The 18121-nt window shown below is 35.8% G+C and overlaps 2 protein-coding genes and 1 non-coding gene across 5 annotated transcripts; 1 reads left to right on the top strand and 2 right to left on the bottom strand.

Annotated features, from left to right (window-relative positions):
• The first annotated feature begins 1672 nt into the window (after positions 1-1672).
• On the top strand, positions 1673-8839 carry LOC107594349 (mucin-3B). The gene is made up of 12 exons (XM_016284362.1): positions 1673-1724; positions 2354-3019; positions 3474-3589; positions 3942-4003; positions 4117-4185; positions 4374-4492; positions 4582-4626; positions 5359-5539; positions 5727-5888; positions 6575-6660; positions 7909-8054; positions 8382-8839. The coding sequence occupies exons 1-12, from the start codon at positions 1673-1675 to the stop codon at positions 8424-8426; spliced, it is 1749 nt and encodes a 582-aa protein (XP_016139848.1). The 3' UTR covers positions 8427-8839.
• A 1596-nt stretch (positions 8840-10435) lies between these two features.
• snapc2 (small nuclear RNA activating complex, polypeptide 2) lies at positions 10436-16188 on the bottom strand. 3 transcript variants are annotated; one of them, XM_016284855.1, is made up of 5 exons: positions 16092-16188; positions 14327-14588; positions 14057-14230; positions 12241-12784; positions 10436-11091 (listed from the first exon to the last, which is right to left on the bottom strand). In XM_016284855.1, exons 2-5 carry the CDS (start codon positions 14540-14542, stop codon positions 10721-10723), a joined length of 1305 nt encoding a protein of 434 aa, XP_016140341.1. In that variant the 5' UTR covers positions 14543-14588; positions 16092-16188; the 3' UTR covers positions 10436-10720. The 3 variants fall into 3 exon arrangements, with proteins under 3 accessions (XP_016140341.1, XP_016140331.1, XP_016140321.1); XM_016284845.1 differs by lacking the exon at positions 16092-16188 and adding an exon at positions 15067-15250; XM_016284835.1 differs by lacking the exon at positions 16092-16188 and adding an exon at positions 15106-15250.
• Positions 15884-15965, bottom strand: trnal-aag (transfer RNA leucine (anticodon AAG)). Its single transcript has one exon. It is a non-coding gene; the product is annotated as a tRNA-Leu (tRNA).
• Positions 16189-18121: the final 1933 nt, after the last annotated feature.

Below are 18121 nucleotides of genomic sequence, written 5' to 3'. Positions count from 1 at the left end.
GTGTGTGTGTGTGTGTGTGTGCGCGCGTGGGTGTGTGAGAGAGAGACAGCGTCACATCACAGTAGAGTCAGCTGTCTTAACCGTGGCTTGTGTACTGCATCATTACTGTGTCTGTTCCCCTTTCGGGCTTGAACTGATGGTAAAACTAATGACATTTATTTTGAAAGATGAAGCCCGCGATTATGGTAAGGGGAGTTACATTTCCGACGAGTGCTTGCGGTGTTCGGCCAATCACAATGCACTGGGTCCGCTGGCCAATCAGAGCAGACTGCGCTTGTCGGAAGGAGGGACTTTGTAGAAAACTAAGCGTTTGAGAGAGGCGGGCCATAGAGGACCTACAATAATGTACAGTATTTGAAAAATAATGTGTTTTTTGAACATTAAAGCATGTCAACATATTCTGTTACACCAAATACACCAAATAATGATCTTTAAAAAAGCATCATATGACCCCTTTAACTTTTATAAAGAATATCTTTTTGGATTTGAGACTTTAGTCTTTCCAACTTTACAGATCTTCTTTATGCACCAAGAGCTTGTAACACTTCAAAGAGAAAGGAAAAATTGAAATCACATCATATGACCCCTTTAAAACTTGACATAGTGTCTTAAACCTGCAGTGACTTGTTGAGCACTTTTGCTACATTTACATGTAGTCATTTTGCTACATTTACGTTTACATTTATGCATTTTGCATTTTGCTAAATGGAAGTACACGAGTGAATTTCTAACATTTATTTGTAAGAAAAAAATTCCCATTGCTCCCGTGCTTAAGGGGTCAACAGTGTACAGGGGTCAGTTTGATTACTATGTGGGAGCACGGTTCAATCTGTTTATATTACATTGTTTTGATAAATTAACAGAGTATAAAACTGTTTTGTTTTCTCCTGTTGATGTATAATTCAAGGAATATTCTGTTTAATGTTATACAGTAGTATACTGATATAAGTGTTAAGGCAATAAAAAACATGTTTTGCACCCAAATTATAATCGGGCAGGTTAAGCGATATCAATCGCGAAGCTCGGTGTAGACTATACCACACTGCCAACAGTAATTGACCTAATAAAAACTATTCTGTACAGCATGTAATTATGCAGTAAAATATTACATATAATCTAGGATTATTTAAAGAAGCTGTACCATTCGACATCTTGCTTGGTAGGATGGTATAAATGCTTGGAAATATTTCACGTCTTTAATTCCATTCATTATTTGCAGTGTGCCGTGCCTGCCATCCAATAATCGCAGTAAGTTTTGAGCTTTGTTACTTTTAATTAGAAATAAAGTATCAGCTTTCAAAATCTGTCAGTTTTATCACAAAATACAAACTATAAATGTGATTTTTCAGCCACAGAAAGACGTCAGTAAAACAATGTCACGTAAAGTCACATTTATCTCAGGAAAGACATTCATTGTACATAAACTCGATAGTCAGCTAGAAAAAATAATTAAATATAAATTATATTTTACTTAAACTGCTGCCTTAATTTTTAATGTTCATTTGAAGAAATCTGTCATGAGAATGTGCAGGGAGACTTGTTAGAAAATGTTTACTCAATAAAATCATGGTGCGGTGACTTCACTTGTTATGATGTCTTGAACAATTCAGTTTTATATTAGTAGTTGTAGCCATTGCATTGTGAATGTCGTCTCAGCCATCACTGCGGGAGAATGTGTCAGCGTGGACGAGCACTGTCTACGCCGGGCGTAGTTGTGCCTGATCGTAGTTTTAGTTGGTGCAACAGATATACATATTTGTCGTAAAGCTGGACGTTGCAGAGCCCAGTGTAGGGCTTATACCCAGCTTTTTTACGTCTAACTGGTGCAACCGGCTCCTGGTATAACCTAGAACAGTTCACACAACAGATATTTTTACCATATATTACTTAATATTTAAGACAGATATTACAGTTGATTTAGTCATTAGGCCTGTTTCACACAGAACAAGCAGCATGTAAGTGGCGGTTGGAGGAGCAGGCTGACATCATGCTTTTCAGCAAGTCATGTTTCATAACTGGTTTGTTAAGAAAGTGTTCCCGCAGTCAGTTCTTCCTCTGATAATGGCTGTCAATTAAAACCGGTTATCAGGAGTGTGCGTGAGAGCATGATCATCATGGTCCACATTTACATCCAGTCAGCACAAAATGGGATCCAAACCCAAAATTGTAATTGATATTTCAGATTAACTGAATAGAAAGTGCTGATTATTTTATGTTTCCTTATACAAGCTTATACTGTTAACTTATTGTGTTGAAACAAGTATATAGGGTATTTTCAACAGATGTTCCACTGAGTACAGCAGAAATAGGCTCAGTGTTATACCAATAACAAGAACTATTTCTGTTTCCACAGCAGATCTCACTTCATATTCACCTTCACCTTCAACAGAAGAAACATCCAGAACTCCAGATGATAGTACAACAGAGATTTCTGCTTTAACTTCAACAGATCCTGATGCAACTACAGCTGACACCACTGATTCATCAGATATTTCAACAACTATTGATGTCACAGGAACAGAAGAACCGTCAAATACAGCAGAAACATCCATAACTCCAGATGATAGTACAACAGAGATTTCTGCTGTAACTTCAGCAGATCCTGATGCAACTACAGCTGACACCACTGATTCATCAGATATTTCAACAACTATTGATGTCACAGGAACAGAAGAACCGTCAAATACAGCAGAAACATCCATAACTCCAGATGATAGTACAACAGAGATTTCTGCTGTAACTTCAGCAGATCCTGATGCAACTACAGCTCACACCACTCTTGTGACAGAAGACAGTGCATCTACACCAAATCCTGCCTCAAGTACAGCTGATTTCACAACTACAAAAGATGTTATAACACCAACAACAAGCTCTACTCAGTCAACGACCAAAACCACAACTGCCAAACCTATTGAGTGTGAAAATGGTGGAACTCCACAACCAAACAATCAGGCTTGTTTCTGTCCGAACGGTTTTACGGGGAGACTCTGCAGTACTGTTGAAACTCAAATTGTACCAGGTCTGTCTATCAATTAAGTTTTGGTAGCAATGAAAAAAAAAATTATTTAATGATTAACTTGTCTGCATTTCCACATCACAAAAGTGAGTGGGCTTGACATGCCAATTTCTCTGGATTAATTTTGCTACAATATAATTTTTAGTCTTGCCTTCAGAATACATTCACCACAATTAAAGTTACTGCAGTTGTTTTTCCAGTGATATTTGTCTCATTAATTAAAATTTAGTGCATTAAAAAGTCTTCAAATCTGCATGTGTGGTTAAATAATGGCATAAATCCAAGTTTTGTAAATGCAACAGAAACCTAGTTAGAAAACACATCAACTAGACTACATGAGATGGGCAGATGCCCTGTCTAGTTTTAATTAGTTTTACACTTCCTTATACTTTTTAAAAAAAACATTCTGAACATTATATACTTATTTGTCTTAAAATTTCCTCTATTTTTGTTTTAGATATCATTGAAAGGACAGTCAATGTTACAATGGAAATAAATGAAAAATTTACAGATGACTACGAAAACACATCATCAAATGCATATATAACATTTGTTGAAAAATTAAACGAAAAAGTAAGTATTGTTGTTTAGATGGCTTGATCACTTAAATATTATTGCCCAGAAACTTTAGGTGATGTGTCCTCATACATTTACTAAAAAAATACATTTGCATACATTTACTAAAAATGACCAGTTGATTAAAAGTGCAGTAATTTAAGTGAAGTTAGTTACGTTAATTTTGAAAAAAGCTCTAACTTTTAATCACTTGTTTGCAGATGACTCTGTGTATGATAAGTTGTTACTTATGCAATATTTTTAAGAGTGACCTAAGTGTTCTAGACCTCCTTCACAAACAGTATTTTGGACGGTGGAGGTCATCATTTTTTGGCTTGAAATATTACAGATATATTTTATACAATTATAGGTGGTGCCCTTATATAAAAACAAAATAGAAAATTTTTTGCGTTTGGACAACATAATTCTAAGGTAATTCATCTACTTTGACAGCACAAGCTATTTTGTAATTACAAATATCAAATATGCCCTTATAATATCTGACTATTAAGTCTTAATTCAATCTCTTTTTTTTCATGTCAAAGTGCTGGTGGACCATTACAACAATATAGTCAAAGAAGAAGAAGAAGCTTGCCTTTGAAGGAAACTAAAAGGTAACAGTACAAAATGTTATAAACCAAACATGTATACAGTAACAAATTCTTTCAAATAATAAATCAATCCAAACCTTGTATTATACCCAATCCAAGAGAACCTAAATTTATAAATAAACACAAAAAAATACACCAATTAAAAAATTCTTTAAAACTTGTAATTTTTGTCCTTTTCTTTTTTTTCTTAGTCTGAAAGTTGAGCATGATGTCCTTTTTAACATCGATAATAACAACGAAAATGAGGAGAATTATGAAAATATTGTTACGGAAGTGAAAGAAGTTCTTGTTGACATTAAAGCTGGTTCAGGTAGGTCATCATATGCATTTTCCCTGTGATCTAAATTTTTATTGGATACATTATTAATCTGTTTGTTCATTTTTTTTTTCCAATTCTAGACTTTGATGTTAATAATGCCATTGCATCAAAGACTGATCTCAATGGTGAGTTTTCATTTAACTTATCGTGCTAAGAGCAAGAAGAATAGTGAGTTATTCTATATAATATTAATTAGTTGTCTCATTTTATTAAATTATATACTCTATACCAAATATGTTCTTACTTTTTAAGTACTGAGTGAACTATTGAAATAACTGAAATGAGTTTGAATGTGTTTTAATGTTTGATGTATACTGAATGTATATTTAAACATGCTGCATAAGTTTTCAACCATAGTTCTAAGAGGAGGTACAGAAATCAACAAAAGAAGCTAAAAAAAAATGCATAGGTCATTGGAGGGAGTTTTGCTATAAATACAGTAGATTCGTAAGAAAGCATGTTTGGAGTACATACAAAATGCAGAAAAGTGTTGCTGTTGTGCAGTGAGACCAAAATATGGCTTCTCCGCTAAAACCCAAAACAAGTGAGAATTTGATGCTGGCCACACCTTAAAATCACCATATTTACATCAAATTACAGTGTTGGCTGCATGGTGTTGTGAGGTTGCTTTTAATGTTTAATGATAGGTCATTGTGTTAAAAGAGAAGAAATAATGGATGTTGAAAAATACAGGGAAATCTTAGAGGAGAAGTTTCAATAATTGAATGGTCCCAAGCACAAGGCCAAATTAACATAAAATTTTTATTCAAATCAAGGAATTTTTGAAGTGTCTGAATGCTGTAATTTATTCATTTTTATTTTATCTATGACTGCTGCATTTTTTTTTATTTCCACAGTCAAAGAGGTGTGTGCCAAGGCTACGGAAGTTTTTCCTGCAGATTTCCAAAAGTATTTTGAAGCAGTTACGTTGAGTGGCAAAGTGACATGTGTGACTCCATGCAATGCAGCTCATAGTGATCCGCAAATTTGTAAGAACAGCGGCACCTGTGAAGTTTCTGGTCAGGGCCCATCCTGCTAGTATGTGCTTACTTTTATATTCTTTACATTTTCTAGACTGACAAAGAGAGGTACTTCTTTCTTTATCGGTTAAAGATCTGGGCTGGAAACTGGAATGATTTAAATGAAACAAAAGCAAAAGTTGCACAAAAATATGCCGATGTTTCTCTGAACATTTAAAAGGACTTACAATGCATTTTTGCTCTAGTTGCCGCTATAATGATGACTTCTGGTACTTGGGAGCGGATTGCAATTTACAGGTGCACAAAGTTGGATTTTATGCTGGATTGGGAACAGTGGCAGCCATAGCAGTAATAACTGTAGCATTCCTGACAGCTTATCTCATTATAAACAAACGGACGGTGAAGAGGTAAGTAATTTCATGCACTTTATTAAACTGCTTCAGTTCAGCAATGTACTTGTGATGTCTGGTGTCATGTGGTTTTGAGGACATGCCAAGGCAATGCAATCATGTTAAGGTCAGGAGGACTTTGATTGGGACACTTCAGAAGGCATGTTTTCTACTGCAGAATAATTTACTCCTGTGCTTTGGATCGTTGATCAGGCATCACCTGTCATCTGTTGATCATCAGTTAGCAGACAGATGGCCAGCAGAATGCATGTAAAATTGTAAAAATTCATGTTTCCGTTGATGATAGCAAGCTGTTCGGGCCCTGTGAACACAAGATCATGGCAAGATCATTATGTTCTGATGGATTTGCAGACAAACCTAACAGCAGATTTGTTCAGCAAATGCTCTGAAATAACAATTGATTGGCCACTCTCAAGACCAGAAAAGCAGGCTGCCTGGAGCAGTTTACTGTTAATTTGACACATTTCTAATATTATTTGATTATTTAACTGTACTCCTGAAATACAGTATATGAAGGCTACCATCCTATGCAATTCAAAACAGCCCCCCTAAAAATCTGTGAAAAATCTCTTATTTACATGGCTATATCAATGTGGTATGTGTATCGGGAAAGAAAGAGGGTGTTTTCATGAATAAATGTGTTTTTATGCCTTCCTGTCCATAACTTTATTTCTGTCTCACAGGAACAAGGACATTAAGCAAGAGCTAGTGAAAGAATGGTTAGAGGATGACTTTGAATGGCCACCACAAAATAAAACATCAAACACAGGTAGCAAAAAACAAAACAAAACAAAAAACTATAAATTTTCGGCATCATTCAATAATTATTACCTGTAAGTGGTACCTGAATATTTGAACCATTCACCTTTTGTGCACAGTTTTCTAAAATTAACCATACTGTTCTAAGTAAATTAGGTAGATAAATACTTGGAATTAACCTGAATAAATCATAGATGCAGTATATTATTCCAAAATGGAAAAAAAAATGTTAAATTACATATTTTGTGAACCTGTTGTGATGTAATATAAACTTGCCAAGAGAGGATGGGGCAGTAAAACTATATTTGGCCTGACAGCCTGTGTGTGAAGTGCTGTTAATTTCACAAGTAAAGATGCACAGTGCATATTTAGGATCTAAGCATACTCAGTAGTTTCTTGGTGAGTTTGATTAAGACTAGACTAAGCAAGCTGCAACAAATGTATATTATGGCCATGTTCACACAGCAGCAGAATACGATTGTCAGTCCTGTGAGTCCTTAATACGGTTACGTTCACACACATTTTGGTTATTTACGGGTGTGACAACCGCATTCTGTAACCGAACTCACACCTGTAAATTTTCAGGACTCACAACCGCATTCTGTAACCGAACTCACACCTGCATTCTGTAATCGAACTCACACCTGTAAATTTTCAGGACTCACAACCGCATTCTGTAACCGAACTCACACCTGTAAAAAAAGTCCTGAAAAGGACTTTCAGGTGTGAACGGAACCGGACTGGACAACCGTTGTTTTCGGTAACATACAGTGATGGAGACATGAGCTGCGTGTCATCTGAACGTTTCAGATCCCGTCAGTTTTCCACCGGAGCCGCTCCCGTCAGTTTTGTGTTCTGCGCGCGATTCAAATGCTCCGCTCTCCACCAAAATGTAAACGTTGGTTAATGAAGATTTGACTAAATAACTCGCGGCTCGATTGGACTCTTGTCCTGTCAGAAAGTGATACGACTTTCAGTTTTATGGACGTCGCCATCTTTGATTTGACTTTGGTCACTGTCGCTATGGTTACTGGTAATGCACGTTCATACAGACAGTATTCTAAACACAACTGTAAGCTGCTGTGTGAACGGGACATTTCGAGACTCACGCCTGTAGAGAAAATGCGGTTGTCAATCCCAAACATTGACAGTGTGAACGTAGCCTAAGAGCATTGTAGTCTTTTTTTCTTCATGGGATATTCATTTGATATTTTAACAAGTCTCTGATTAATCAACATACTTTTTTTTGTATTTCCAGCTGACAGATATGATAACCCAGTATACGCACCAGGAGGCAGACATACACAGGACAGTTTCGGAAACTATAAACCAGATTTCTCTTACACCCAGAATTTCTCACCTGAACCTGGTATTCATCTCCGGTATCTTCAGAGGGATCAGTCTGTGAGTACTGAGAGGATACACAAATATACACTTAGCAACATATGCTGTTCTTACAAATAGTCAGTATACAAAACTAAGCTACTACACCCAGCAACAGGGCTTCACTATAATTATCTTTCTTAATTTACTTATTTATCTTATCTGGTTAATAAAGAAAAGACACATTTTAATTTCTGACCTTTACACAATTACATATTTCCATAGAAGGTACTCGTTACAAATAACCAATTATTTTTTTCTGTTGAATTCAATGGAATACAAGCATTGTAACAGCATCGCCGTCATGGCTTTTCTATAACTCCTCATTCCTTGTTTTGCTCTTAACAGATGAAAATGGACAGACCTCAGATCCGTTCATCTTTTGATATTTAATATTCTATGTGTGTGGACATACTGAATGTATATATTGTTTGGTTTATAAATACGCAGTCTTGATCCATCAAAACTCAATCAGTTGCTATTTATACCATTCAATTTAGCAGTTGTACAATTATGCATATTTTCTGTACCTCAGATGTGACAAACATTATCTGACCATATTGTGTTTTATCACATGATGACGAGAAGCAGTAGAACTTCAGCTATGCCCTGCTTATCTTCAGATAAGTTATTAAAATAATCAATGTAGTAAAATTAGATAACTAGTAGTTATCTTTTTTTATAGGTTTTACTTTATTGCTCCTTTAGGTATAATTTCTTATTATTTTTATTCATAATGACATTGCATTAATATAAACTGCTTTGTAAATTACATATTAACCACAAATTATTTATTATCATTATACACCACACATTGTTTGTAAATTGACACTTGCTTATGTTAAAATAAATTATATTCTCAGTTGTTTGTTTTATTGTCTTTTTCCTCTGTGAATGCAATCAAATACATGAACAACGAAGTGATATTCTTGAGCTATTGTGTATTGCTCTATAAGAAAACACCAAATATCATGAGCTTGCAAAGAGGGGCAGAGAATCTTCACAAAACAGCATTCCCAATTACTTTCATGCCTCTTCTTTTCAGTACTTTTTAATGTTTTCCTATTCACAGACACAACAAAAGCACAGTTAATGGGGCTTCCTTACTGTATATTCTACCCCTCAATTTATTCCCTTCAGATTACATTGTTACATTTTTTTTAGAGATTTAATTACTTTGGCAATACTGAATATTATCCTCAACATTTAAAAAACGCTAGTCTTATTTTAAGATAATTGCTTTCAAATTGTGATTTCAACTTTCCAAAAAGTTGTGTGTGTGTGTGTGTGTGTATTTTAGCCTAGTGTTTCACAAAGTGAGCTGCTTTATCTCAGATATCTTATCATCAACAGCATGTCAAACAATGTGCTGGATGGTTAGTTATACAGATGTTGGGTGCGACGCCACACATAGAACAGAACAGGAAAAAGAAACTGATAATCAGCTGCGCTGCCATCAGTATTGAGAAATGTTACAAATGGTAGCATCACTTAACTTGATGTATCTAGATCTCTGTGGTGCAATGAGACTCATGGGTCATTGTGTAAACATATTACTCACTCTAAAGGTTATGCTTTACTAGGGGTAAACCCTTCTGTTTGTGTACCGTTTTGTTTATAATATTTTTTTCTGCACCAAAGACCATAATTCTCAGAGATCTTGGTGGGATGGTTCCAAATCCCCCCCCACGAGATGACAATAAAGGCAATCTAATTCTACTCAGGTACCGCTTTACACAACCGCCAGACATTAGGTTGCACTACAAGTACATTTGAATTTTGGTTCATCATTCTGGAACTGTAAGGGCTTCTGAATCCTTGAGCCAAGCTCAGAGAATCCATACATCTGATTTAGTTTAACTCAGGACATTCTTCCACTATTTAGAATTTTTATGGAAAACCTACCTTTTCTAACTCCTCCTGAGCTGTTGTTTCTATTTGCATGAAACTTGGCAAGCGCCATCCCTGGCAAGGTCCTCATGACAAAAGGTTATCAAAACCATTCTGATTTATGAAACTAACCTAATAAAAAAGGAAAATATCAAATATTCCACTCAAAAGAAATGAATATTCTCATCTGGGACAGAATGAGGGTGAGTAAACATTTTTTCTTTAAAAAAAATGTATTACTGCATCTTAAAAGTTATGCTAAAAGGAAATATTTACTAAACCAGGAATATGTTCCACTGTTTTGGTCACTTGGCAACCAGGTTTTGTTAATCAGACTGAACTCCAAACTTTGAACTAAAATGCTGTTCACTTGACAAAACAAAATTCCATTCCTCTCTAGTTTTTAATATATTCTTATTTTTATGACTTGACAACAGTAGTGGAAGCCACAGGGAAATATTAAACTTAGGAGGGTGATTTTTGAGAGCCATCACTTTAAGGGCATCAGTACAGCTGCAGTTCAGTTTAGGAAGAGTGAAATCTTAAAATACGATTCATTCTTCAGCACATTCATTGAATTTTTTATGTCTTGGTTATTTTTTACAGCAAACTTATTTTAACAGAATCATTCTGAAATTTAAATATATTTATTACATATCAATATAACAGTATGAATACTTAATATGCACACATTTTCCAGGCAAAAGAACATCTGAACCTGTAGCAAAGTGAAACATAAGACCCACACGGAACGTTAATTAGTTGAATTCTGAAAAGCCTGAGACTGGCTAAGCATATCATTTCTCAGAATCTAGGGCCAATCTTTTCAGCAAGGCTACCGGAACTAACAAAGGATTGAGAGGACAGGTGCCAGCTGTAGCCCAGTCTTTTTTGTCCTTTTTGTCCTTTGCTGGTTCTGTGACAGATGACTCACTGGAGGGCTCTTTAGTGGATCCCGTAGTAGGCCCGAGTTTGGGTGTTAATGCAGTAGCATCAGCTACATTAGCCTGTAGGACGTCCCCGTCACTGTTTGAAGAGGAAGCTGGCATTTCTGCAGGTTTGGTGAGCTGTGAGTGTAACTGGAGAAAATGATGTTGAAGTTCCTTGCAGTCCAGTAAGGAGAGCTCCTCAGGCAAACACATGAGCATATCCAACAGCACTGCACTCTCTGCGGATGGAATATGCAAAATATGAGAAAAGAAAAAAAAAGTTCTGTTCATACATCTAAAAAGGATAGTTCACCCAAAATGTTTTTGTAGATAAAGTGAAAGTCAGTGGGGTCCAAAACAACACTGATCCTCACTGACTTTCATTGTAAGGGCAAAAAAATATATATATATATTTTTAAAGACATAACATCCTTGTGTTCTACAGAAGAAAGAATGCCATACAACAAGATGGTAAGCAAGTAGATTGTCATTTTTGGGTGAACTATGCTTTTAAGTTGATCAAATTTCCACATTCCTGGAAAAATGTGTAAAATGGTCATGAAGAATGTAATTTATTGCAGTATTTAAAGGGGTCATGAACTGCCTTTTTATTATTTTGCACTGTTCTCTGAGGTCCACTTATAATGTTATACATTTTTTTTACATCAAAAAACATCATAATTGAGAAGATAGGCTATTTTCTGTCCTGAACGCTCTGTTTGAATAGGTGTGGTGGATTGTAGACTCAGAAGTAAACGCCAACTGCTATGATTGGCTAACAGTTGTGTATGTTTGACAGCCTACATCCTTCATTGATGGATGCTGCTGTGATTTTGCTGCATCGTCTTTTACTTTCAATCGTTCTGAAAATCCTGCATTGAATGGTGCCTTGTTTGTAAAAGAATCCACAGTAAAATTAAGTGAATAAAGGACAAAGTTCTTACTGACACGGTCTGGAACTACATTAAAAATAAAGTTCATCCACTCTTTCCTAATGTTGAGATCAGAAGGAAGGCAATGCAAAAACTGTTTTTCCACAACTTAGCACTGCATCTTGTTGTTTTTGGAGCATCTTTATCGTTTGGTTTCTGCGTATACCTCTCTCATTATTTACACTACATGCATGAATCGGAGGCGGGGTTTAGCCACACTATTACGTCATAAAGTGGCACATTTCACAACCTGTCGTTTTGGCAGATTGACTTCAATATAAGCTGTTTTTAGACTAACGAGAAAGTTTTTGAGTTCTGAAACTTACAGGATGTTTTTATGGTACAATGACCTCTTATATGTCAAAAGATCAAGGGAATTTAGATTTCTCAGTTCATGACCCCTTTAACATCATAACAGCATATTATATGCAAAATGTATAATTTAACAATGCGTACCCATTGAAGTAAGAGCTGAATTGCAGGTTTTGGAGTCAATGTCACTTAGATATTGATAAATCTTGTCAAAATTCACAACACTCTTCAGCATTCTTGGTTTGCATAGGTAATCATGATCTAACAGTTCCAAATTAACTTGATTGTGCTTATTTGGGGAGACTGACGGTGACACTGGACCAGTGGAAATAGGACTGGACACTGTTGGTTCTGCTTCTGACTGCAGTTGGCTTGGGCTTCTTGTTGTCTGTAAGGATCTTGGTGTGGGTGTTTCAGGCATTTTAGGCACAAGAGGTGAACTGCTTGATGTATTATCGAGTTGGCTAATATGATCAGCAGCATTAGAACTAGAGTCAGGCTGAATAAGAGATGCAACTGAGGGAGAAGAAACGCTGGAATTTGGGCTCATGTCTGAGGTAGAAGGCCGAGATGGGGTTTTAGGGGACTGAACAGGCTGTAGACTGGAGAAAGCAGGTGTTTGTATGATGGGGTGTGGAGGATCAGAGTGCATCAGGCCACAGGGCTCAATGGCAGCAATCACAAGCATCTGATGACAAAGTAAAAAACAACTGAATTTGTGTAACATTTTATCTGCTATAAGAATGATTAAGATGATAGAGGCAATAAAAGAAGTCAAATATTGTACACTGAAACTGAATGACAAGTATTAAGTACTTTGTTCTCTAGGTGTGCTATAAATAGGAGTCATAAATAAGCATCCTAAGAGAATGACAGAATCAGTTGCTGACATTACATACTTATGGAGTAAGAATAAGCATCAATGTAACATGTATCATTGTAGTTCAAAAGTATCAGGTACATACAACCTCATTGTCAAATACAAAGATTATCCATCACAATTTTTCAATTTCTTAGTTTGGTGAATGTAGTGAATGTTTTAGCATCTTCAGTCAAACTCATAACTAATTTGAAAATTTTCCCACAAGCTCTATAAAGCCATGTGTTGTCAGACTAAGGCTGAGAAATTATTGAGGTGAACTTGTACAATTCTTGGTGTGGTGTCTGGTCCATGTAACGCTTCACAATTTAATTTTCAGACCATATGGTGCGAATGCAAAAATGAAACCAAACATTCATTTTTTTCAGTTACTTCATAAATTAATAATGGCTGTTTTCTCTCCTTTTTTCAATTTTACTTTTGCTAAATTTTGACTTCAAAAATGCTCATTTGAATAAAACAAAATCTAAACCATTTTCTGTTTTTCCCTTTTTTTAATCTTACAATTTGCGCTGTACCATTAGCGCGGGGGTGTGGCCTACATCTCCGGTGGTTGTGTGTGTGTGTGTGTGTGTGTGGCAGATAGTTTTCCATGGGAGGAAATCGCTTCACGTGAAACTTTGCTCGTTCATATTCTGACACTTAACGTGCAATTTAGCGCAAATCTCCTTCATATTCTGGGCTAGCTTGTCTGTAAATAGTAGCCTATGTTTATTATTAATAAGTTGTGTCCTCCAGTGTCACTGTTTTAGTAGGATACATTAAGCCATGTTAAGCGTTTGTGAAACAGTCCGCGGCCACACCCCCGCGCTAATGGTACAGCCCACAGCGCAAATTGTAAGATGATAAAAACAAAGAAAATCGTTCAGATTTTATTTACTCAAATGATCCTTTCTGACGTCACAATTTAGCAAAAGTAAAATTGAAAAAATTGCAATTGTTCATTCATGAAGTAACTGGGGGGAAAAAAATGAACGTTTGGTTTCATTTTTTTATTTGCTCCATATGGTCTGAAAATGGAATTGTGAAGTGTTACCCGGACCGGTGTCTGGTGTCATTTCTCAAATGTCTCATACAGACCTGGGAAAAGGCAGAAGAAATAGTCTTCTCATAGGGTCTAGAGATTTTCTGTACCAGCTCTGCCCACAATTCAACGGGAACTTTAGCTTTGCGCTCCTCTCTCCTCTGACTCTGGACCTGTAGATACACCTTCTGTAGCACACGTGACTTCAGGGTCATTATGAGCTCTTCAATCTGAAACCAAACAGTGCCAACACTTACATTACAGTGGACACGTACGTGCGTGCATGTTCGTCCATATTAGAGATATGTTGGGGTCGATGAGCTCACCTCTTTGAGAGAACGTTGGGGCACTTTCTTTTGAATCTCAGTCAGATCTAATTCCGATTCAAAATTCTGCTGCTGTTTCAAAGCTTGCAAAACTTTCTGAAGATCTTTGCGATTCCATCCTTTGTAGAGAGATCTGGCACTCACACTCGACACCTCCTCAGGGCTCTTAATCAGAAAGCGCGACGGTCCAGCTCGACGACGAAACGGAGGTTTCATAGTTGCTGATTACATACAAGTCATATCCCACTTACTTCCAAATCGCCTGTTGTATGAAAAAAGAATATGTCCACATTTAACAACAAAGTTTAAAACTTGCTTTTAAAAGATCACACTTTCCTTTGAGAAATGTTTTTTCAACTTTCCTGTTTTAGAGATCTAAGTGGTGGAAAGCATAGAGGACCTACAATAATGTACAGTATTTGAAAAATAATGTGTTTTTTGAACATTAAAGCATGTCAACATTCTGTTACACCAAATACACAAAATAATGATTTTTAAAAAAGCATCATACGACCCCTTTAAGTTCTAGAGTATATCCAATCAAGGTAGGTATATATATATATATGTTTTGATCAGTTGAATTATAGGGATGTCAGAAAGTCTAATTTGATAAGCTAGATGTATTTGAGCAACTAATATAGTACAGTTGTTTTACGGGTGTTGCAGGAATGTGTTTGAACATCAAAACGGTTACAAAGGCCTGCTGCCTGAACACAAGTAAACTGAATATTTTCACTCACTCAAATAGGCACCGATAGCTTCATATGACAGATACTTACAAGATAAGCTGTAGGACAGCGCCAAATTTATTCACACTGCTTCATCAATTCAGGACTTAACATCAGCCATCAAATAGAATTATTTATAATAAAAGTAGATGAGAATTCACTTTATAAACTTCCGTAACACAAGGTTGATCACAACACGCTGGTAGTACCCGTATCTCACTACGGGTCCTAAAAAGGTTCAAAAAATACAGACTGAAATGCGTTTGCACTGTTAGCAAAGGTCCCCTTGGGCCGTTCTCATTTATGTTTTATTCAAGATATAGATTGACGATAAAGTGAATAAAATATATTTTAAAGATTAAGCGTTCATTCACAACAGCACTCATTTTGTTTATACTTACAGCAGATTTATACTCGCGTAGTCTGCACTATTGTCGTTTGTGAAACCACTAGAGACGTCTCAAACATTTCACACGGAACTTAATTTCTCACTGCAAGTAACGTTAGCTTTAATTTACTAGCACACATTGTATATTCGTCTGTTGCACTTGTTTAAAGTGACATTGAACTGCAATACTTGGAACCGAAATTCAGTCCGATTGATTTATTTATCTATTTATTTTCGTATGCTGAATAATGAGATATTTCCGTCGAGATCTGTCAACTCAAAATAATTCATCAGTGCGGTAAAGCACTTCCGCCCGTGTTGAACACCACATGTAGACATTCAAACGTTTCTATTTTTTCACGAGCTGTAAATGGTTTTAGAAAACGTTCTCAGTGCTGCGAACTATTCTTGACCAAGTCAACACCATGCATTCAAAAGTGTTGGCAGCGGTGGGATTCGAACCCACGCCCCCGAAGAGACTGGAGCCTTAATCCAGCGCCTTAGACCGCTCGGCCACGCTACCCATGCGAAAGTGCCTTTTAGCCTTTATGAAAAAATGCTTCCACAGTCGCAGTATTTTCTCACTGCATGCCAGTTTTTATCCAGTGTCGAGGTTTAGGCTTTTTTTTGTAAGTAAAGGTTGACTTACCCCTGCTGTACTGTAGTTATTCAGAGTGAATTTCATTTTTAGAGCGTTTTCACACCTGGTTTTTGTGAACACCAAAACGAGAGGTCACTTGCAGCTGGCTCCCTTTTTGGTTTACTTCAACTGACTCATTTAAAGTGTACTATATGTGAAAACAAAACACCTAAAGACAATCAATCAATCAATCAATCAATCAAAACTGGGCAAAAAAATAAAATAAAAAATAACGATAGTGTTATAGTATGAGCATAAATGAAAATATGAATAAGAAATGTTTTTCAAACAAAACTGAGCCATCTTTTATTATGCATGATCTATTCATTTGAATTAGTTTAACGTGAGTCTGTAAGACCACATCAAGAATGCAGTATTCATGCTGAATTTGTATTTATATATGCTGTTGTATGTTACATATAATACCAAACACTAAACATACATATTCAGCATGAATACACTTTTCTTGATATGCTCTGCAGTATCTTGAATCTTAAATCCTTTACATGAGCATGCAAACTACAGCATCATAATTCAAAATTAAAGGTAGACAGATTTAATTTAAACAGACAACTATAAGGAAAATAAATGTAATGCAAAAGAAAGCATGAAAATTAAAGATAAACTAAAGATGTATAGAGGTTGTAATGGAGATTGGATCGGTTCTGTGGGGATTATGACCTCTGCTGGTGATTGGGTGATATGATTGTTGTGGTTGTGTCTTCCCAGAGGTCTTAGAACTAGGGTTAATATTCAATTGTGGCTGTTTATGCAAAAATTGAGAGATGTGTGCCTTGACAGTTGTTGGATATTTTATTATTTCATAAAATATATTTACTTTTTTTAAAAAGGAGCATATATAATTTTTTTATATATACTTTCAGATAAGTTGTTAGAATGTTTCAATGAAAAACAACAACAACAACTATTACCTAAATGCAGTTCTTGCATCGAAATGCTTTACCATCTTCAATGAAGCCATTCTCCTCGGGTTTCGTGGAACCAGTCCCCACGTGCCAAATAATTATGAGACAAAAAGAAAGAAAGAACGTCCATTTATACACATTGCACGTCAGGTTAGGAATTGCATTTTTATGATGAACTGGAACATAGTCAAGCTTGCGTAAAAAGAAGGAATAAAGATGAAAGATTAATATGAAAGTGGTTTTAAGAAAATCTGATTCAGTATCACATATATACATATATCAAATCATATTTTGCTATGTTATAACCTTAAGAGGATTTGCCTGAGATGGCTTTTCATTTTACTTACCTCTACTGTCCAAATGTGGTATGACTTGACCCCTGAAATCAGAAGCCAGAAGTCCCTTTTCTGAAGGAAAAAAAAGAAGGATTTTTCATAATGGAAGAACATACATATAATGATAAAGAAGATATTTGACAGCCTTAGTTACCATTTACTTTCATTGCATCTTCTTCTACTCTCTGTTATACTGACAGTTTATTTATTTACATATTTTTACTATTTTATTGCTGTGAGAAATGAGAAATTGAGAGAAACTGTCCCCCACTTTTGACAGAATTGTGTTAAATCATTGGAATTTATATTTAGAATTCCACATTTAACAAATCTCAGCAAAACTAAAATGTAGGTCACCACCTATGATATATACAGTATGCATGTATATATTAAATATTACAGAAATCTGTAATATGTCAAGAATAATGTTTGTTTTCGTTCATCATAATGTTATCAAGAATGATTGATGAATACAGGGATGATTTATCCACAAATGAAAATTTAGTCATAATCCACTCGCCCTCATGCTGTTCCAAACCTGTCATGTTGTAATATTGTTTTTTCTATGGAACGCAATAGGAGATTTTTTTTTTTTTAAGAATCTTTACACCGCTGTTTTCCATCCATTCTTACTGACCACGGGTGTCATGCTCCAAAAAAAAAACTGTCCTAATGATGATGAAAGGATTTTGCATTAGTGTCAGCAAACCTAGAAATAGCATGGACAGAGAGTATCATTTTTTTGGTTACGTGGTTTTAGCCATTTTAACCGTTAACC

The sequence above is a fragment of the Sinocyclocheilus grahami genome, unplaced genomic scaffold, assembly GCF_001515645.1.
Source record: "Sinocyclocheilus grahami isolate Dianchi unplaced genomic scaffold, SAMN03320097.WGS_v1.1 scaffold10.1, whole genome shotgun sequence".
Lineage (NCBI taxonomy): Eukaryota > Metazoa > Chordata > Actinopteri > Cypriniformes > Cyprinidae > Sinocyclocheilus > Sinocyclocheilus grahami.
Note: the sequence above shows the minus strand (reverse complement) of the source record. Positions and strands in the feature narration are given on the sequence as shown.

Excerpts from the sequence above, each read along its gene's own strand:
- LOC107594349 (XM_016284362.1), top strand. The coding sequence starts at position 1,673 with ATGTGTCAGCGTGGACGAGCACTGTCTACGCCGGGCGTAGTTGTGCCT. Across the intron at positions 3,590-3,941 it reads TTGAAAAATTAAACGAAAAA|GTGGTGCCCTTATATAAAAA; the intron begins GTAAGTATTGTT and ends ATACAATTATAG. Across the intron at positions 6,661-7,908 it reads AAATAAAACATCAAACACAG|CTGACAGATATGATAACCCA; the intron begins GTAGCAAAAAAC and ends TTGTATTTCCAG.
- snapc2 (XM_016284855.1), bottom strand. The coding sequence starts at position 14,542 with ATGAAACCTCCGTTTCGTCGTCGAGCTGGACCGTCGCGCTTTCTGATT. Across the intron at positions 14,231-14,326 it reads CCCAACGTTCTCTCAAAGAG|ATTGAAGAGCTCATAATGAC; the intron begins GTGAGCTCATCG and ends GTTTGGTTTCAG. Across the intron at positions 12,785-14,056 it reads TTTCTTCTGCCTTTTCCCAG|ATGCTTGTGATTGCTGCCAT; the intron begins GTCTGTATGAGA and ends CTTTGTCATCAG.